General features: G+C 38.7%; 1 protein-coding gene across 17 annotated transcripts in view; it reads right to left on the bottom strand.

The window, feature by feature from the left end:
- Nucleotides 1-22,067, bottom strand: part of Macf1 (microtubule actin crosslinking factor 1) — a 337,023-nt gene that overhangs the window by 114,951 nt on the left and 200,005 nt on the right. For 11 of the 17 annotated variants that reach the window (XM_071617700.1, XM_071617705.1, XM_071617701.1 and 8 more), the window contains 8 exons: nt 13,480-18,876; nt 12,690-12,839; nt 9,532-9,747; nt 9,205-9,354; nt 6,890-7,123; nt 4,284-4,433; nt 2,126-2,359; nt 610-834 (listed from right to left, as the gene is read on the bottom strand). In XM_071617700.1, coding sequence (XP_071473801.1) covers nt 610-834; nt 2,126-2,359; nt 4,284-4,433; nt 6,890-7,123; nt 9,205-9,354; nt 9,532-9,747; nt 12,690-12,839; nt 13,480-18,876 — 6,756 coding nt within the window. The remainder of the gene's footprint in view (nt 1-609; nt 835-2,125; nt 2,360-4,283; nt 4,434-6,889; nt 7,124-9,204; nt 9,355-9,531; nt 9,748-12,689; nt 12,840-13,479; nt 18,877-22,067) is intronic. The other 6 variants (XM_071617710.1, XM_071617711.1, XM_071617718.1 and 3 more) reach the window with 1 other exon arrangement.

The following is a 22,067-nucleotide window of genomic DNA, read 5'->3' as shown; positions in this document are numbered from 1 at the left end:
CATCTAAACTAGAAATATCTCAATGGAGATGAAGCCATGTGGATAACTTTGAAAGAGACAGGAAGCATGGGACTTGATACAGGAGAATGAGAGACGTAAATCCAGGATGACGTTTAATTCAGGCAATTAAGTGGGAATATAGGAAGGGAAACACAATTAATTTTTAGGTTGAGGTGATTGTGGTCTCAGTCTGCCTTAAAGAGGCAGATGGATTTATGTATTTGTTTGAAGCTCTGGTCTGGCATCAGAAGTGGAGAGAAATATACACATTAGTGAGACTGGTAACAGAACTGTTACCAGACTATCCAAGCAAAGTATATTCTGAAAGAGGAGAACAAGGCCTGGGATTTACCTATAAGCATAACTGTTTCAAAAGCTAGACAGAGTGAAAAAAACCAGAATGATTAGGCAGAGTAGTGCTGTGGAAACCAAGGGAGAAATTATTTCAAGAGGAACAGCCAACAGTATCAAAGCTACTGAGAAAAAAAAAGAAAAAAAGCTACTGAGACATCAAAGAAGACACTGGATTCAGGGGCAAGGTGATTGTGATACCTTCACCAAGGCAGAAAAGATTCCTCTGGCATAGTGAAGACAAGCTAACATCCTCACCTTTATCTTCTCACATTGCCTGTCCAATTTCTCTGGGGCTTGGTTTACCCCCATGTAACCATCAGTGGTATCCAAGGCTCCTTTCTCCAGGCCAGCTCTAGAGAGTTGCTCCATCCCTGAAAGACTAGTCTGTGGCTGTCCACCAGATGGTCCCACAGATGTCATCCAATCCAAGAGAGCATCAATCTTACTCCTATTCTCAGCCAGTTCTTTTGCTGCTTTACTCTAAAAGTCATAGAAGTAGTCCAGTGACAAGGCCTTAGATACTCAAATATAAAAACACAGATAAGTAAAGGTATATGGGGGGTAAGGGTGAAGGGTTATACTAAAGAAAAAGAGACACTCTAATTCTGGGTATATAAAAAAATGAATTACTACTATCTTCTACAATCTGTTGAGAATAATTACTTAAAACAATCTCTAGATTGCATCTGTATCTTATTATTAAAGAAAAAAAAAGTTAGGGGGAACTCCAAGATTTAAAGTCCTTAAGAGATCATTTAGTCTTGCCACCCCAGCAAGGTTTCACAGAATTCTTCCTATGTATGCAGAAGTCATACAATGGCTTGGTAGAATAAGAAATAGCAGGGTCACATCCAATAATCTGGCTGCTCTTCCTGAAAGGAAAAGCAGACTTCACCCATTTTTATCTCAGCCAAACAGAATAGTTAGTTTTTAAATTTGCCTCTCAAATTCCATTTACTGGCTCTTCAAATATTTTAGTAGGTTATGCCAAGTTATATATTTCAAAATTTATCTTCAGGTAACTTATTTCTAATTTCCATGTTTCCTGATCCCTCATTAGTGTCAGAGTACAAGGCTGAATGAAGGAGTCAATCTATCTGCCAGCGTAAAGTGGGAGACAGAAGACCACTCAAGACTTTACCCTGCGTGTGATTTTTCCTGCCACCACAATTCACATAATAACTACAGAGGCAGCCTGGGAATAGCTTGTGGCCTAGAACTCTATAGTTATTTTCCTTTAATATCTTAGTTCACCAGTCTAGATTCATGTTAGAAACATACTCTCTGTTTTTTCCTCCTTTGATGATACCCTAAATTCTTTCATTTAGCCAGAATACAGATAGCAAGTTTTTTGTTTGTTTCTTTTTCTCTCTTTTTTTGGGGAATATACAGTTTTTATTAACCATTTCTGCCCTGAAGTCCTTCTAGATGTTTCTTTTAAAAAGAAAGACTGGCTCACAGACCAGCTTCTGAAGCAGCCCCTTTTTATGACTCTAAGTTGTCTGAAGGCAGTTTCCCCTCATCTTTTTTTTTTTTAAAAACAGTACTGAGGATTGAACCAGGGGTGCTCTACCATTGAGTTATGCCCCGCAGCCATTTTTATATTTTATTTTGAGGCAGAGTCTAAATTCCAAAGCCTGACCTAGATCTTGCCAGTCTCCTGAAAAGCCAGGATTATGGGTGTGTGCCACCATACCTAGGTCTCTCATCTTTTATGTAGGCACAAAATTTTCATTTGGAAAAACATTAAATATCACAGCAGTCAAGGTACCTTTTCAGTCTCCTGCTGTACGGCTGAGGTCACTGCTTGCTCCAGCTCCTTCTGGGCCACCCGTGTCCGTTCCTGGAGAGCCTCATATTGCTCCCTCGCCTGATGAAGTTTTTCCCGAAGAGCTGTCAACTCCTGGGGGCTCAGTTTGGTATGATTCTCTTCCAGGAACCCTTCGATGTCTTTGACAACAGTGGTAAATGAGGTGGCATGATTCTGAATATCATCCTGTAAATCCTTAACACATGAAAACAGGAATGGCAGAGCCTTCAACTTTAGTACTTGCAAGTCCTCTAAAAGTACTAAGATGGAATGGCTAGGATGACATATCTACATGTAGTCCCTGACCATAATTTATATAAGCTTTATACCTTAAACAAATGTAAAAAATTTTTTAAATTTAATTTTCTAAGCAAATATTTAGTGTAGACAAAAAGGAGATTGCCCATAAATATGCTGAATAGCAGAGATCTTCATTTTGCAATGAATTATCCTCAAAGTGATGATGCTAATCATGCTACTTAGCACGATTCTAACTGTTAAGGCTTGTTAGATTTTTTTTTATACAGTAGGCCTCCTTCTCCACTGTTTCAATTTCTGAGCTTTCAGTTAGTTGAGGTCAAGTGTGCCACCCCCCCACCAAAAAAAATCTATGCAAGTTCCAGAAATAAGCAATTCATTCATAAGTTTTAAATTATATACCATTCTGAGTAATGTGATAAAATTACAATGTCTTCTCTATCCAGCCTGGGATGTGAAACATCCCTTCATCCAGTGCATTCATGTTGTACACATGAGCCATCTGTTATATACTTAGTAGCCACCTTGGTTATCACATCACCTGTTCTGGTGTTATAGTGTTTATATTTCCAGAAGGTTCATTTTACATAATGGCCCCAAAGCATAAGAGTAGTAATGCTCTTTATCCCAGTACATTGTTACACATGTTCTATTTTATTGTTAATTATTGGTTTTAATCTATTGCTGCATCTACTTTATCTTAAGTATGTATATACAAGAAAAACATAGTATGTATGGTTACCTACAATTTGAAGTTTCAGGCATTCACTGGATCTTTAAACATATCTCCCAAGATGGGGGGACTATTGTATTCTCTTGGTTATCACTCTGGCCTTATTGATCCCACCTAATTTTTCACTAAGTGTCCTTTTCTTCATTCTTTTTTTTAAAGCTATATGATCTATATCCCAGTCGTTTTTCGTTTTTTTTTTTTTTTTAATGGTACCAGGGATTGAACACAAGGGCTTAATCTCTGAGCCACATCCCCAAAACTTTTTTTTTTTAATATTTATTTTTTAGTTGGACACAATATCTTTATTTATTGTGTGGTGTTAAGGACTGAACCCAGGGCCTCACATGTGCTAGGCAAGGGCTCTATCGCTGAGCCACAATCCTATCCCCCCAGTACTTTTTATCTTTTTATTTATAGAGAGGATCTCACTAAGTTGTGTAAGGCCTTGCTAAGATGCTGAGGCTGGTTTTGAACTTCCAACCCTCCTGCCTCAGTTTTTCAAGCTGCTGGAATTACAGGCATGTGTCACTGTGCCCATCCCCCGTCCTTTTATATTTTTATTTTGAAAGAGGCTTTTGCTAAATTGCTGAGACTAGACTTGATCTTGTGATCCTCCAGCTTTACCTTCCTGAGTCACAGGATTACAGGCATGTGCCACTGTGTCTGGAAAGCCACCTTTTGTTCTTTGCAGCCCAGCTGAACTAGCTGTCTTTCAGTTTTAAATATGTTGTGTTCAGCCCCACTCACACTTTAAGACTGATGTATAAGCCTCTGCCAGTAGGTTTTCTTCCTCTCATCCCCTCATAAACTTAACCCTACATGTCTTTTGCTGCTCAGTTTAAGTGATATTTCATCAAGGTAATCTTTTCTTATACTCTAGACTAGACTGGGTCTGTTTGGTATAAGTTTATATATAACTTTACCTTTTTACATACAACAGTTAATAATTAGATGTTCATTTTTGTGATAATCTGTGTAACTGTTTTGTTTTCCCCACCAGCCTGTGAGCTTCATGATGTTTGTTCAACATTGATGCTGACACTAGTACTATTCCTGGCACATAGCAAGCCTTTTTAAACATTTGTTGAAGAAATTAAAAAAAAAAAAAAAACCAGAAATCACACTGACCTTCAAATCTCTTTGGTTCTTCTGCAAAGTAGAAAGATCTTGCCAGGAGGCACTGCCTTGGTGGCTCACCAGTGCCCTTTCTGCCTGTTTTACCCAACTGCAAAGATCCTCCAGTTTCTGATGACAGGTACTTTGCTGTTTCTGCAGAGTCTAATTAAAATGCAAAGGAGTCAAGAGACAATTAATAACTCCCATTTTACAAATGCCATTCCCTGAAATGCAAAATAGGAAGGTTATAGATTAAGGATGGAAAAGTTGATGAAAGACTAGAATGGGAAAAGGCACAGAAATCATATTCAGGAAGCTCCCCTCATTTGGGCAGTGTTGATCTGGGCCAGTGGTCAAGTTGACAGTCAGAGGTGCTTTTCAGTTCAGATTTGGAATTGGAAGTTCCTTTGCCAGAATTCAATTCTTATCTTTGGAAATGGAGAATACTGAAATCCAAACATGACAAAGGTGATGATAATAAATGAGTGATTCTGACCTATTCCTCCTCTGGAACCAGAGGATTTGCTATATATGAAGTCTAAACATGGAAAAGTACAAGAATTAGAATTGAAAGAAAAATAAAGGACTTGGATAATTCATAAGCTAATTTAGCTTCTTAATAATGAAGCTGACTTTATAAATCAAACGTCTCAGAACTGTAGAGACCCATTAAATAGAATGATTGAATGTCAAGCATAAAGAGCTTAATTTAACTATTTTGAGAAAGAAACTTCCCCAAAATAGCAACTAGCTCAGTCCTTTAGATGTCTACACTGTTTATCACAGGTAAAAAGCCAGGCCCTAGGAGAGAGAAGGTATATGTTTCTGTGCCTGATCCTTTCCCCAGATCGCATCTCAGCTGCACAACACTGAAGCACCTGATTGAGCAATTGAGCATGATGTGTTTTCCTAACCATCCTTCTAAAACCACTTTCCACCAGTTTCTGCCTTCTGATGGCATTTTAGTCACCTGCACTTACAAACAGGTGCCCAAATTGGCCCTCTCTCCCCCTCTTTAAGACAAATAGAAGGGCTCTGGAAGAGAACTCCTAAGAGCTCTTCAGCTGTAAAACGGGATCTTCATGGGTTAGGATGGGTGCAGACTGAATCTGAAAAAAGCAAAGCAAACAAGTTAACACAGAGACATACACACGCATTCAGGGCAAATATAGAAAGAAGCAGGGCATTTCTGACAATAACAAGGTTAATAGACAATGTGTAATTAATTTCATGCTCTGGGAGAATGTTCACATGCAGTTCTATCATAGGCCTATCTGAACCTGAGCTTGGTCTTAAAGTGGCTCAGACCAATTACTTCATTAATTACCCACATGCTACACCATGCTATATAAATTACTACATGAGGGCATTGCACATGTTCAGGTTTGGGAGGTAACCTTAAGCATTTCATTTCAATCTCAATATAGTTTAAACAACTAAGCAGTAGTTGGGAATATATGGCACTGACTAACCTAATTTCTTTTAAGTCTGACTCAAAAGCTCAATTACATTTTGCACAATATTTTAAAACAGAGCCCCTGAGATACAATTTCTGATTATAATGACAATTCTAATATCACCTTGCTATATCCCAACTTATTATTTAAGCAGTAGAAATACCATAAACAGCTGGATGTGGTGGTGTATGCCTGTAATTCTAGTAACTTAGGAGGCTGAGGTAGGATCATCACAAGTTTGAGGCCAGCCTCAGCAACTTAGTGAGGCCCTTAGTGAGACTTTGTCTCAAAAACAAACACACACACAAACAAACAAACAAACTAAAAAGGGCTGTGGATGTATCTCAATGGTAGAGCGTTCCTGGGTTTAATCCTCAGTATCAAAAAAGAAAAATCATAAACACACTATTTGAGGTATTCAAAGGTTATAATGTTTCTATTAATGAAATTATGATCAATTTGAGCTTTACAAGAAGAGGATTTGAATGGCAGATAGATAGTAGTGTGGTTAGATTTTTTTCTTTTTTAAAAACACTGTTTCCCATGATTGACTAAATAAGCATTGGGCACTTTAGCATGAATAAAGGCACCAGAAAACAATAATTCAAAAGTGCTTAAAAAAATTAACACTCTGAAAAAAGTTAAAAAATTAATATTCTGATAAAAATGTCCTTATCAGCTGTTTCAAAATAGGAAAAGAAATCTATTGTGAAATCATATGGAAAGCCCTAGAATAAAACTAATTTTCAGAACCATTCTTCTTAAGAGCTCAGAGTCTTTGTATATTTTTCAGAGCCCTCAAAAGAATGATGAAGGTGAAAGTAATGGAGAGAAAGGGCTAGCTATGTGATTTTTATTGGAAAGTCAGAGACAATGAGACGCAGTGACAGTAGCATCTCAGTAAAATGAGAACACTTGCACATGAAATCACACATAAACACATAGATTCTCTCTCATACACACAAAACCAAAAATGTGGTAAGAAAACAGCTGGAACAGCTGCCTCCTCAATCAGAACCAAATAGGCCTGAATGACAAGAAATTTCAAAATTGCTAACTCCAGGCTCCTGCAATCATTGATACATGAAGGCTGGCCAGAAAACCCCCAAACAGAGGACATCCTAAAAGACAAGCTGAGCCCAGCTGCTGGTTCAGTCTGACCTTAACCCAGGTTTCCTGCTGCATTTGGTGAAGATGACCCTGCAAGGCATTTGTCTGCGCTGTAGTCTGTTCCATAAGATCCTGAAAGGACCTCTGCAGTTCATTCAAAAGCCTCAGCATCTGTCGATTCTGCTGAGAGGACAAGTCCTGTGCATGCTCTGAGATAAATAACTGAATATCAAAAGCAAGAGCATCCAGCTGAGATTTCCTTTCAGCCATGAGCTGTTTCAAATCCTAAGGCAAGCAGGAAAAGGGAAAAACAAACAAATAAATAAAACTTCTATTCTTCTATGAAAATCAAAGACTTAAAAGAATCAAAGAAAGGTTAATTTCCTTTATTTTTACAACTGGCACTACAGTCAAACTAGCACTGGAAGTCTCTCTCACTTTCTATCTTTCCAACTCCTCATAAATCATGTTTCCTTTATTGGACCTTAATTTCCAAATACTAAGCTATCAATTATTTATGCTTACAGAATCACACTACTACTAATCCAAAATACATATGATTTTTAAAAAGGTTTTAGAATATATAACATGAATTTCTAGTCTAAGATGCATCTAATTGTACTTTCTTAGGTTCAAATATCTATCTGGATTTGTCAACAGAGAGTTACTGATAGGCCAGTACTAAGAGAACATAAAATTTAATTGTGATTCATTAAAATTTGATTTTTTAAAAAAAATATTTTTAGTTGTTAATAGACCTTAATTTTATTTACTTATTTATATGTGATGCTGAGAATCAAACCCAGTGCCTCACACGTGTAGGCAAGCAACTCACCGCTCCAGACCCATAAAATTTGACTTTTAAACAATGCCATTTATATATTTTATAGTCATACTTTCTTATTTTCACTCCCTTAAAGTAATAAAAACTGTCCAAACAGTAAAGTCATCTGCTTTCAGATAATCAAAAACATGCAATTTTCCCCCAAACATTTAGTGATTGTTCACTGTTATATTGGATGCAATCAAAACATTTAAGATGTTTTTATCTCTATCACACTGAAACAGAGTTATTGATCCTAGAGAGCAGGCAGAAGGGCATCTTGGATACTTATCATAAGAGAATGCTTTCTTCATCTGTGGGCACATGGGTTTAGGAAACTACCTTGACTACCATTCTCCTTCCTAAGAGAACTGGAAGAACCTATAACTAGGGGAGAGTACCAGTGCATGAGATTTGTTTTCACATCTCAATATAATAGGAATTCATTCCCTGCTTCTTTATTAGATCTTAATGAACAGATAAAGCCTGTCCACTTTTTTCTCCCCCAGTGATATCTCTGGATAAAGGGTATGAAAGAAAAGGCAGGTAACTAACTTTTTGTTGTTGTTCTGGGGATTGAACCCAGGGTTGCTCTACCACTATATCTCTAGTCCTTTTTATTTTGAGACAGGGTCTCAGTAAGTTGCTGAGGCTGACCTCAAATGTGCAATCCTCTTGCCTCAGTCTCCCAAGTCACTGGGATTATAGGCATGCACCATTACACTACCTAGGAGGCAGGGTAACTCTTGAAAGATAAAAGAAGGATAAAAAAAAGGTTATGTGTAAGGTTGATCATGGACAAACCTTTATGTCTGCTTTTCTTAAGATTGGGGAAAGAGGAAAGGACAGAAAAGGAGGAGGGGACATCTCTAGTTCCTTCTGAATTTCTAAAGAGTTTCAAAAGAAGGACATCTCTCTTTAAGATAGGGTTGAAAAACTCATGTGAACAATCTCTTACAAAATCTTAACAACAACAACAAAAAACAATATTGGGGGAAATCTCTCTGATTAGATGTATCTCACAGTCTTTTCTCACACTGACTGATAAAAGGAATCAATTAATTTGTAACTTAAAAGAAGAAAAACATCTCCCTAGATCAGAGGGTCAGCAAACTATGTCCCTTTGGCTAACTCTGTGCTGCAAAACTGAAATATGTATTGTCTGACCCTTTATAGAAAAAGTCTGCCAACTCATGCTCTAGGTTACTGATCAATATTCTCCTGAAATTGGTATATGTGTGTGTGTGTCCAGGATTAGGTCTTGGGCAAAAGAGAAACAAGGGACAGATTCTAGATGTTAATTATAAAGAAGAGGTAAAACTGGTAATAGTTCACCCTACAGACTCTCAGAGATAGATGAAAGGAGAAATGATCATAATCACTGAAGCTACAGGGATGTGGTAACTTTAAAAACTAAACATAGTTGACTCTATTTCTGAAACTCTATTTCTAAAAAAGATGTGGTTTGCCTAGCAGGAAATAAAACTGATACAACTCAAAGGACAAAAAATAAAACATTTTTGGGAATGGGTAGAAACCTTACCTCATACTCTTGGAGAGAGTGATTCAGGCTGTCAATATCTGTCTCACTGTCATATCTTTTGCTGTTCAGAATAAGACTGGTATTGCCAACCCAAGCTCTCAGACCCCGAAGTTTGCCTTCTAGTTGCATGTGCTGATTTAACACTGAAGCCTAAGTAATAAACAGCAAATCAGGTTATAAACTCTCCAGGATTGTCTAGTCTTTGTGAGGGGAGAGAGAGAGAGAGAGAGAGAGAGAGAGAGAGAGAGAGAGAGAGAGAGAGAGAGAGAGAGAGAGAGAAAGAAGAAGAAGAAGAAGGAGGAGGAGGAGAAGACAATGATGACCTACCTTTTTCATTTCCATGGCATTTTGGAGGTGGAGCAGTCTGGAACTCCAAGTGTCACTCACAGAGCTGAGAGACTTTTGAAGATTCTTGGCATCTTTCTCTAGCGCCTTCAACAGTTGAGCAGGGACTTCTTGAGGCTGGCTGATGATAATCTGATTCACACACTCCAATTCCCGACTCACCAAGGCGGACAGATCCTTTAGCTCCTTATCTAATACCTGAAGGAATAAAATGGAGTTACCAAAATCAAGACCAGCAATCTTACCATTTGGGAATTAGCTGCAAACACACTCCTCCCTTGCCTCATGTCTAGATAGAATTTAGGGCTTTGAAATTTTTTTTTTATGTTCACTTATGGTTCTCATGATCACTAATTCATGAGGTTGGCAGGACAGACATTATTATTCTGGATTTACAAAAGAGATGCCTCAGCACTTTACAATGTGAACTTTCTTGGGCCAAGGTCACCCAGATGGAGCTGGTAATTGGCAGAGCCAGGATTTGGATTTTTTCCTGACTCAGAGCACAGCTCCCTCCACTACAAATTGCTGCCTTTATCACTACATCTTTCCCCAGGAAGCTGGTATGCAGAATTAGTATACTACAAAGTCAGTCAATCACAGTGGTGATTCCTCTACTCTAAATTGCAAGAGGGCAAAACCAAAGATCGGAAAAATACTCAAACCAACCTTTTCACTCTTCTATCCATAATATTGTAATCCTCAACAGAGAAACCAGCAATAAGCTATGGACATGCCTGGTAGTTTTGCAGGGCACTGCCTCACTTTCCCTTTAGTCACTGTACCAAGGCCACACTCTGGATACTTAGAACTGGTAAACCTTCACATTCTCTGTCTTCTCTGTCACTCCAGTCCTATGATCACTCGTAGCCTCCAATTTCAGTGAGTGACTCTTTCTTCCTTTTAAAGCTTTCTTTCTGTTTTGAGGGGCCTGATTCTACCAGTTATCACTTCTTCTCTCCTCCAACTTCATGTTTTCCTTTTTTCCCATTGGTCCCCCCCACTTTTGGCACAGGGGATTATACCCAGGGGCACTTTACCACTATATTCCCAACCCATTTTTATTTTGAGACAGTGCCTCACTAAGTTGCTGAGGCTGTCCTCAAACTTGTGATCCTTCTATTTTAGCCTCCCGAGTCATTGGAATTATAAACCTGTACTACCATGCCTAGTTTGGATGAAGTTGGAGAATATCATGCTAAGCGAAATAAGCCAATCCCCAAAAACCAAAGGCCAAATGTTTTCTCTAATATGCTGATGCTAATTCACAATAAGGCAGGGGTGGGGGCAATACAGAATAATAGAGTTACCTTAGATTAGGTAGAGGGAAGGGATGGGAGAGGAGGGGATATGGGGATAAGAAAAATAGTAGAATGAAACAGACATTATTACTTTATGTATATATTTGAATTCATGACCAATATGATTCTACAACATGTACACTCAGAAAAATGAGAAATTATATCCCATCTATGTATGATATATCAAAGTGCATAAATGCATTCTACTGTCATGTATTACTAATTACAAGAAAACAAAGCAAAAAAACTGAAATTTGTTGGGCATGGCAGTGCACACCTGTAATCCCAGTAACTCAGGAGGCTGAGGCAGGAGGATTACAAGTTTGAGGCCAGCCTCAGCAATTTAGTGAGACCTTAAGTAACTCAGCAAGATCCTGTGTCAAATAATAAAAGGGGCTGAGGATATAGCTCGGTGGTAGAGTAGCCCCAGGGTTCAATCCCTCAAGTATTAAAAAAAAAAAAAAAAAAAAAAAAAACCAACCAAAATTCCTGAAATATAAACATAGTTGACTTTATTTCTAAAATGGAAAATCAGATTTTCTAACAAAAGTTAAGTATAAATACTGGTTTGCCTAGCAGGAAGATAAATACAATTGATATAGTTCAAAAGATAAAACATTCTTGGGAATAGGTGAAGAATGTAATTATCTTGTACTAATGAGAGTATTCTTAGATCTCTGTTCTTAGAGATACCTGGTTGTATTTTTTCAATCTGTTCCCTTTTTTTGGTATTTTAAGGAATGATGCTTTTAAATGTTTTTCTTCCTGAATAGTCTGTATTTCCTCTAAGACTGTTTTTTATTCCCTTGTTTCAGCTTCTTTTGTATTTGAAGCTTTCTGGATGCTCACATTTGAGAGTAATGCTTTAAAAAGCTGACAACAAACTACATGCAGAGGTGGGTCTGCTGACTATAGTCTTCACTGAGGGTCATGGGGTTGGGTTAGACACTTGGGAAAACATTCTCATCAGTACCATCATGTCTTTCCCCATAAGCCTGTCAAAGAAATCAGGGGAAGGAAGATGAAGCTCAAGAGTCAATATGCAAACTTTCAGTCGATCCTACTGATCTCAGCATGGAATCCTTGCCTGCAATTGAGGCTTTGTGCCTTGTCTAGAGACATTCTGATTACGTTCTTCAGAGGATAAACCCCTTCTCTTCTCTTAAGGCAGGGCATGCACACTTGCTAGGCTAGTGAAATAACCTGGAAATATGAGGGTCTAATTGCATCTTAGACTTTAAACTGCCTACAACTTTCTTTGCATATCCATATTCATCTCTGCTTTCTGGTGCTACGGGGGGGGGGGGGTTATGGAGAGTTCTGCTGTGTGAGTTAAGTTGTACCCTAGCTTCTTCCATTGCACAGTTAGGTCCTGGTTTTCTCCCACTTGCTGAGGTAGTTACTGCCTCATCCATCTGCTTTCTCACTTCGAAATTCTAGTGCCGCTTTTTTCTCTCTTGCTCTTTTTCCTTGTAAGTTTATGTATTTAAAAAGAATGCATTCTCCTGATCTCTTGGTGGAGTTTTGGGAAATAACAGAGATTTAAACATTGCTTACTTGAATTACTGCAACAATTTCTTGACCAATCATTCTGCCTTTGAACATCTCATTCAACCCAAGATCATGTATATAGCAAATGCCTATCCAAAGTCTATTTAAGTCTCTCCATTACAAATTCTACTTAATCTGTTCAAACCCAGGCCACAATTATCTATCAAGGGTCTGAGACTGTTTGCCCTGGAATGGAGTGCTAAGCAGTTTCTTTTAAACCTTGTAATCCAGGAAGATGGAGACAACTACCTTATAGTCAGTGGCTTGTGGAAGTCTCTGGGAACCTACCTTGGCCTGACACAGCAGATCCTGTAGTTCTACCAGGTTAAGCTCTAAAGGTTGAATCTGTTTGGTCCTCATTTCAATGTCCCGTAGCAGAGACAAATAGGATACCAGCTTCTCATCATGTTCTAAACAGAGTTGCCGGTTAAACACATTCTGTGGAACCAAATGGAAAACTCAGTACTGTCATTCTCCTTTAACTTCCACTTTTAAAGCAGGCAGCATTTCTTGTTAGACAAATAGAAAAAAACAATTTTTACTCACATAAGACAGAATGAAATGAAATATGTTATTTTGTCTGAGTCATTTCAAATCAACAGACAAAAGTGATTTTATCAATATCCTCAGAAATAAAAGCTCATAATTATCAATCGACAAGCATCATTTTAGCAATACTTCCAAAAGCTATATGCTATTTAATGTACCATCATCCTAATTTTTCAAGTTAGTTCTAATGGTAGTTTCTAACTTAGAGCTCTTGGGCTGGGGATGGAACTCAGTTATAGAGCATTGGCCTAGCAAGCCCTGGGCTCCATCTCCAGCACCACAAAATAAACAAAACAAAAAATTCTTGTAAATTTAAGACAATCAGAGCCAATGCCTAATTTACCAACAACTAAATTACAGATGATGATACACTAAGTTATATTTTAGAGAACAAACTAGGGCCCTAAAATGTATACATACATTAACTATACATTTGTGAACTCTGTATCCAGTTAAGAATTTAATATCAAACTAGTTATATCTGGAAAAAAAAAAAAAAAAGATACAAACATGCCTCTGGGAGACTTACTTGAGTTGCTCTGAGAGGCTCCGGATTTACACCTTCACTCCCCTTTCCCCGAAGCATACCCATGAAGGGAGTCGGTTTACTGCCAAGGCCCTCCCTGAGTTTTTCCTGTGGTATCATATCCACCTTCACTGTAGAACATGATGGTAGGGTCAGTGTTGTTTCTTCACTGGTCTCCAAAGTGGTAGAACTAATAATAGAATCCTGTTGCCCTGTATTTTCTTTCTGGGATACCTCTTTGGGTAGTTTCTCTGGAAGAAGGGTAACCAAGACTGTGGGACCTCCCTGAATCACTATGCCTTCAGGGGACCCTGCTTCTGGATCTGTAAAAATAGGGTTTGTCATTTCCAGAAATTTCTCTCCATTTGTTTCTTGAGTTGTTGCCATTTTAGATTTGAGAGTTCCACAGTGTTCATGATCACCTTTGCTATTCTTATGATGAAGGTCTTTTCTGTCTGATGATTCTAGATAACTGACTTCTTCTGGATCTACTTTGGAAACAATAATTTCTTCAAATTTAAGAACTCTTCTTGAAACAAAAGGTACTTCTTGGTATGATGTTTCTTTACATTCTTTAGATGGGAAAATCAGATCTTTGATTTCTGTAGTCTTTGAAGTAACACAGGAATCTTGATAATAGTTGGTCTCCTGACTGGAGACTCCCTGGGTAGTCTTATTTGTATTGGAAATTTGGGGTGTATCTGTAACTTGGGCTTTTATAACTGACACCTGGCAATGAAATCCTTCAGGTCTTGGGGTCATAAAAGAGAATGGATGACTCTGGGCCCCACTAGTAAGTTCTTGATGTAAAATTTCTCCTGGTTTTAAAGTCAAGCAGAGGTTTACATTTTTCACTTCCTCTTCACTGACTTGGGCAGAGCTGAAGAATGTCAAAGTATCTTGATTTCTTACAGAAATTCCTTTTGGTGTCACTTGGGAAGAAGAGTCTTCAGTTTTACAAGTAACAGAAAATCCTGTGTCTCTATCAGATTCTTTCTCCCTTTCACTTCTGGTCATTTCCTGATCCAACTTTTCTTCTGAAAGAACTGCTGGTCCGCATGGCCTCACACTTTCTTCGACAATCATCTCCCTCTTCTCTCTCTCACTTGTCACTCTGATATTCAGTGGTTGTTCACTCAGCAATCTGTCTGATGCTTCACAATTTGATTCTTGTACTTCCCAAATCATTTCCCTTTGATTTTCTTTTGCTTCTGCCTCGTCTAGACCTGAGTTAGGCTGCTTCAAATGAGTTACAGTTTCTATGTGTGTCACTCCTTTCTCATGCTCTACATTTGTATTTTCTCCCAAGTTATTTCTAGCCACCTCTTTGAGTCTAAAATCAGAAACTGCTGAGTGTGGATGTGGCACTGAAACTTGGTCTAGGGATTTACCTTTAAGATTACTAGGACTCAAGACGCTGGCAGACCCTTTAGCATCTGCAGAAGCTCCCCATTTATCGTGGTCTTTGTCCTCCAACTGCTCTAATGAAATCTCCTTGCTCTCTTTTATCTGCTTCCCATCAGAATCTCTTACTTTATCCTTCCCTCGTGCAAACTGACTTTCAATTTGTAAGGCACTCTTGCTTTCTCCTTTATCACAACTCATTTTAGCAGTCTGATTATAAGAAATTAATATTTTCTTTCTTAGATATTCAGTCTGTAATTCACATACTTCAATTTGATTTTGCTTTTCCATATGAGCTTGGTGATCACTGGACTTGAAAGTATCTATTTGGATCAGCGTTGCCAGTTCAGGACTGATAAATCTTTTCTCAACAGCTTCCTTTAAAGTCACTCTCTTATCATTAAATATGTCAACAATTCCTCCATTTAACATCTGGTTAGATGCAATAATTCTGGCCATGTTTTTGTCCACCAATTTCTGTTCCATAGCTAATGCCAATGTCAGTCTTTCTCCTGTGGCTGTGTCTATGATTCCACCAGTATTTGCCTGAGCTTCTAAAACCTTCAGTGTAGATACAAAGTCTACTTTCCCAAGCTGAACTGCTTCTGATAATGGAATCACTTTGTCACTCACCCCATCTTTAATGTCTGAGAAGGGAATTACTTCTAGATATCTCTGTCCAGATTCAATATCAATCTTACATTTCTTTATCAATTCTGAGTAGGGAACAATTCTGTAATTCTCAGGATCAACAACCCCATGCATCATTACTGAAGATAGTACTGCTTTATTAGTTAACAGTCCTCCTTTGTTACCTTCTGCCACAGTCAATCTCTGGCCAGAAATAAGATCCCCAAGGTTTTCACTAAAGGCCTGACCTTCTTGGATTTCCCTTTTCAAGTCTGGGGTAGTTAGATTTAATTTTATGGCTTCATGGAGGGAAACACTTTCCTTTGTTTCAGGATGAAAAAAGTGATGGAGGTTTAAGTTTTCAACTTTTTTGAGTTGCTTAGTTAGATCTTCATCAATCAAGCCCTGTTTAAAGGCATTATCAACAGAAAGTCTCATCCCAGAGGTATGGTGAATGATACCTCCATCTACCACTTGCTTTGTCAACAAACAAATGGCCTCCTCTTTCTTCAAAAGACCTTGGTCAATGGACTGCACAACTGTTAAAGGGGCTTTGCTGTTAGGATCCATAAGTCCTGTTGTTTCCATTTGTAGACCAATTAATTTCTCCCTAACTAGTTTTTCAGATTCTTTGCCTTTAGAAGCCTTCTCCAAATTTATAAGCTCTGTCTGGTCAGCACTGTCCACCAAGTCAAGATTTGAGGCCAAAGTTACTGAAACTTTCTTGCCTCGTTTCAGGTCAACAATTCCACCAGTCACCACCTGTCCCTCTAAAATCCTGGTGGCTGTTTCCTTATCAAGAATTCCAGCTGTGACGGCATCCTTTACAGAGCACAGTGTATGGGTACGGGGATCTAAGACACCACTTATAACTTTGTCTGCCATGAGAACATTATGTAATAATTTCTCATCCATCAGACCTTCATTGATCACTTCTTCGGTTGTCAAAGACTCGCAGGTCTGAGAGTCAAAGAAGCCCCGAAACATGTTCAGTTTTCCCATAAGTTTCACAGCAGTGTGGCTGGACATGATACCTTGAGCTATTGCTTCATTGAGTAAGAGCTTCTGACCTGTTTCTTCATGAAGGATACCACCATCTAGTAGCTGTGCAGATAACATATTTAAGGTAGCTTCTTCAAGCAGCTCTGAAGGAGAACTGCATGACAGGGAAATTGCCCTGCTACTATCTTGTGTATCCGTCTTTTCTAACATCATCATCTTACTGTCTGCAATGCTGTGTCCTTCTTGGCTTTGTTTATGGTCATCCTTAGTCAAAAGTGATTTATTTAATACTTTCTCTTTTTCCAAAGAATGAATATTCATATCATCTTCCCACTTCAATTCTGATTTGAAACCCAGAGACTTCTCTAACTGAACTTGTGAATTTTTGCTTTGGGACTTTAGGAGAGGTCTTCCAGTTTCACTTGGAGTATATTTAGTCTTAAGTGCCTTTGCTTGTTCTCTCTGACACGGAAAGAAAATATTTCTGGGAGTCCGCCATTCTTCCTCTGGTGTTTCAAAAGAAAGGTCTCTGTCAATCTCCAAGGGCCCACCTTCCGCTTCCTTAGGAGGTACAATCAGGAGTTCTCTGCTGACATTTTCTCTGGTAGATATTTCTGTTTGGTCTTCATTTTTAGTACCAAACAACTGCCTTTGTAACTCTAAATTTACTTTTTTTGTGACCTTCAAAGTGTCAATATTTGCATTAATAATTTTTTGTTCTACAAACAGATCCTTTTCAGAGTTCTCTATAGAAGAACATTTTCCTCCTACAATGGTCTTTCTGCCTTTTGCTTCAGTATAATCTTCCTGGTTGGGATATTCTTCATTCTGAGATGAAAACTGGAATTCACACGGCCTCAGAGTGAGTCCATCACTGAAAGTTTCTGTAATATTCCCATTAGCTGATTCTTGCAATTCTTCAGGAGTGTCTACTTTCTGATCCCCAACTCCAAACACTTCTGAAGGACTTATTTTATGTTCATCTATAGATGACAAAGTCTCCAGCAGTTCTTGATCTAACAGAAGCAGCCTTTGTCCATTCTGCACGTTAATATAGCTATGAGTCATCAGTTGAAATAACAGCTTCTCATCATGGCTTGCTATGTCCCCAGATTGGCTCTTGCTGCATGGTAGAACTGCTGCTCCGGGAGTAATGCTCAATTTGTTTTGTTCAGAAGAGTCTACTAATTGCATGTGGGGCATCACATCTGGTATACAAATTGATTTTAAGTTATTGGCAAGATCTTTGTCCAAGACACCATTTTCTATTACTTTCTTCCAGGACCAAATTTCTGTGGTTGCTGGCAGAAATAGAGCCTTAATATGCTGTCGGTTACTAAGGATTTTATGTGCTAGTTCAGTAGACACAATACCTTGTTTTAGGGCATCTGTAATTGGGAGGATCTCCCCAGATTCAGGCCACAGAAACCCCATGAATGACCAGAGGGATTCCAGAATCACAAGGGCGATCTTAGCAGATACCAGATCATTGGTCAGTGCTTCATCTATTGTCATTCTATGCCCTGTGACAGTGTTGATGATGCCTCCTGTTTGAAGCTGCCTTATGAAAATAGCACAGGCCATATCTTGGTCAATCAAATTATGTCTTACAGCCTCTTCCACTGTAAGTCTGTGTCCTGTTCTTGGATCTGCGATGCCACCAGCAAAGAGCTGAGCTTCTAGCAATCGGACAGTGACCTGCCTATCTATTAGCCCTTCCTGTACTGCACGGAAAACACTAACTTTCCGGCCTGATTTCAAGCTCACCATTCCCCCTGCCAATTGCTTGACAGGCAGTAATTTCAACCTTGATTCCTGGTGGACAATACACCTCTGCATCAGATCTAGTAAACTGATTTTTTCAGCTGTATTGGGGTCTATCAGGTTTTTGGATGATCTCAGGTGAGACTCTAATACTGAGTGGAGCCAAGTAGAAATGAGGCCTTGATGAAAAGCCTCTTCCAGGTTAATACAGTTCTCACTTGGGGAGACACTGAAACCTCCAGTGGCCAGGTGTGCTTCTAAAATTTTCAGTCCAACTCTCTCACTGATTATTCTCTTTTCAATGGCTTCCATCACAGAAAGAGAGCCTTTGCTCTCAGTAAGTCTGCTTATTAAGGATAGTGCATCCTCTAGCTCCCGGAGCTGCTGGTACATCTGGGGATTAATGAGGTTTCTGGCCAAGCCCTCCTCCAGAGAGAGCTTTTCACTGGTCTCAGGGGCAACGAGGCCAAACATGATAACCTGGAATTCCAGGAGCACAAGGCCTGTGTCTTGGTCAATGAGGCCCTTTTGCATAGCTCTGAAGATGGGAAATATCTCCATTGTGCCTAGATCAATCACCCCAGCAACTGTTCTGCAATCCTAAAAGAAAAAATTAAAAAGAAAACTGAATCAGAGCCAATGTTGAAGCACACCTGTCGAAAGGATTCATTTAAAGTTCTACAGTACATAAAATTCTGACCATAAGGAAAACCTAGCCTGGGATAAATCCCAACACATAGGAAATATCCTGAAGCAAGCCTGCAGTGTTAATGTTAAAAAGATTTTTTTCCCCTAAATTTCAGGATATTGAATAGGACCAGAAGTTCAGATTACTTGAAGGTGAGAGACAGCATTAAGCATATCTGAGTGACAAGCTCTACAAAGGGGCAAGCAGTGAAAGTGAGAGGACAGCTATTTCTAAGACTACATCATAACTAGGGTTGTTACAGACACATACCAGTTCCCCCAAAGTGAGAATTCAACCCCATATAACAACTTCTCAGTATTGCAACACTGCGGAAGACTCTGGAAGTAATACTTCTCTGCTGATGGGTACAGCAGGACTGGTCCACAAGATGAGATGAGAGACTGAGTAGCTCAATATTCAGGAAACAGCTGTACCTCCTGGTAAGTGGGCCTGTGTATACTACACAAGTAAATGGTATTTGGGATAGTCACACTCTTGATGGCCAATGCTAGCTTCTCCCAAGGCAATGGCTCTGCAGTAAATTAGTTCTAGGACTTGGAAGCAGAAAGTCAAGGAAAGAATAGATTAAGGACCCTTGCCTCTGGAACAACTAGTAACTTTTCTCCTGGTCTAGTCTAGAATGAGTAGTACAACTACCATGAAGGCAGAATACCACTTATTATTAGATCTATTCAGCACTGATATTCAATCTTCACAATGATCCTATGAAAACGATTATTTTAATCTTTACATACAAGAAAATGAAGCACAGAAAACTTACTTATCCAAGGTCACAAAATTAGTGAGTTCCAGAAATGAACCAAGGCTGTATTCTAAATCTTGTACCATTCTACTGACTCCTCAATTAGCTCCAAAGGAGCATGAAAGACAAGTACAGTAGTCAAATCTTGCATAGAAATCACCCCTCCCCCCTTTGTTTTCTTCTTGTGGTGCTGGGAGAAGTTAGGTCCTGAACAAGGTCAAAGAAGAAGCAAACTTTACAAATTGTCAAAATTACCCTGCAAGCCCTAGAAAGCTTCTAAAGAATTCCAGTTTTTCTTTAGATAGATTTATCTGTCTCTTTTGGACAGTGTTATTATCTGTTCCTTCTTTAACTTGTTATAACTTATCAATGGAGATCTTGTTGAAGCAATTGTCAATCACATCCCTAGTTGCTAAATAATGTATTACATTTCTATCTCAGTGAGAATTAAGCTCCTTAAAAGCTTGCTTTGCCCATTCAGTGTATAGGAACAACACATTGGATGAATAAATAAATAAATGGTAAAGGAAATCTTAACATCATGAAGCCATTTCCCTCAGATTATAAAAAGAATGCAGAACAGATAGCAAGCAAGGGAACAGCAGATTTAGTTTACATCTCCATTTCACTGTATGTACTTAGCTAATGGAATAATTGGCAGACTTTTCCACACTATTAAAAATATTATGTTGTTCTTCCCTGCCTTGTTGTCCTGACCCAGACTGTAACATTTAGTTTGTATGCATTAAACATATATATGATGCAAATCTAATATGTGTTCATTTTATAAAAATACTAAAGGAAAAAGCTCACTGGCATATAACTCTTTGAAATAACTGGGACATTCCTTCTAGAAACCCATGTAAAGCCTACTCAGAAGCAGACATGAAAAAGGAAAAAACAGTGTTAAGAGTTTCTAATTTCTTCTGAGAGACTCATGAAATCTCAAAAATGCTGGTATTGAAGAATGGCCTGGAGTCTAGCCAGAGAGAAAAAAATACATTGTTTCTTCCAACACCTTCCTAATTGGAGAATAGGCAGGCAGCACTAAATTGGAAAGTAATCCAGAGAAATCATTTCCCTCCTACTTCAAACATGGATATTCTGACCTAAAGGAGCATTAAAAGACAGAGGGAGAGGAAGAAAGAAAACATAAATGGCTTCTACTTACCAGAGTTGCAGGGCACGCCTCGGGGAGATAAGAGATAGAGCCTTATGGAGCAGCTCAGCCGTATCACACACACAGTGTAAGCTTGGTGTTAGCGTCCAGCATGCGACTGTTTTGTTTTTTTGTTTTTGTTTTTGTTTTGCAAAAAAGAACCCCAAACAGGTCGTCCTCTTTTCCCTTTGTGCATTTGTGCTTAAACTCCAAAGGGTTAGTGAAACTTGTAAGCAAGGATGTCAGTTAATCAGAACAATACTTAACATGAAACACACACAGAGTACAGGGGACACATCATGCTCAATGTAGTGGTGCTCAGCAGCTTTTCTTTTCTTTTTCCTCCCCCTTTTTAACCTTTCAAATGAGAACTGGATGTTCTCAGCAAGCAATTGTTAAAACTTTTTACATACTCCCTTATATGGTGAAGCAACGAGCCATTAGAAGTGGGCTACCTTATACAGAGAATGCTACACCAGCACATTTCTCCTGGAAATATACCATCAAATTAGAGCTTGTTCTGTCTGTGGTCTTTACAACTCTGGCTTCTAGTGCACAAATTTATATTCAAGGACCAGCGAGTCAAGACATATTTTGTCTGAAAATAATTTTGAGCATCACCTGAGCCAAATTTAATTATTGCATGAGCTTAAATGTTGGCCTTCCCCACATAAACTGGCCATTGCTTCACAACATAGGAAATAAGCAGGCAAACACACATATATATCCCAGAGACACATGTATATAATATGGTAAGTGTACACACACACATAAATATCTAGGAAGAATTTAGGACAACCAGCAGCAACTATAACAACTTTCATATGATCTAGGAAATGAACATGGAGTGGGATCTGCTAAAGATGCCACATAATGGGATGACCATGGGAGAGGGGAACCAGCGTCTCAGTCAGTGAAGTTAATCTACCAGTTTGCTTTGAAACAGAACATTTCTCACTGTTCACTACATGGAGGGACAAGGTTCAGAGCTTTTTCTTTCCAAAAGCTACAACTCTTGACTATGAACTTTTGAGTAACAATGTCACAAAGGAGTAATCTTATTGCCCTATGATCAGATACAATATATAATTTATGTTCTTCTTGACTGCTTTCTGCCACAAAATGACAGAAAACAAGAAAGGTGAACCAGGTCTAAATATGGTCCACCAAAAGTGCCCTCT

The sequence above is a fragment of the Marmota flaviventris genome, chromosome 10 (assembly GCF_047511675.1).
Source record: "Marmota flaviventris isolate mMarFla1 chromosome 10, mMarFla1.hap1, whole genome shotgun sequence".
Classification (NCBI taxonomy): domain Eukaryota; kingdom Metazoa; phylum Chordata; class Mammalia; order Rodentia; family Sciuridae; genus Marmota; species Marmota flaviventris.
Note: the sequence above shows the minus strand (reverse complement) of the source record. Positions and strands in the feature narration are given on the sequence as shown.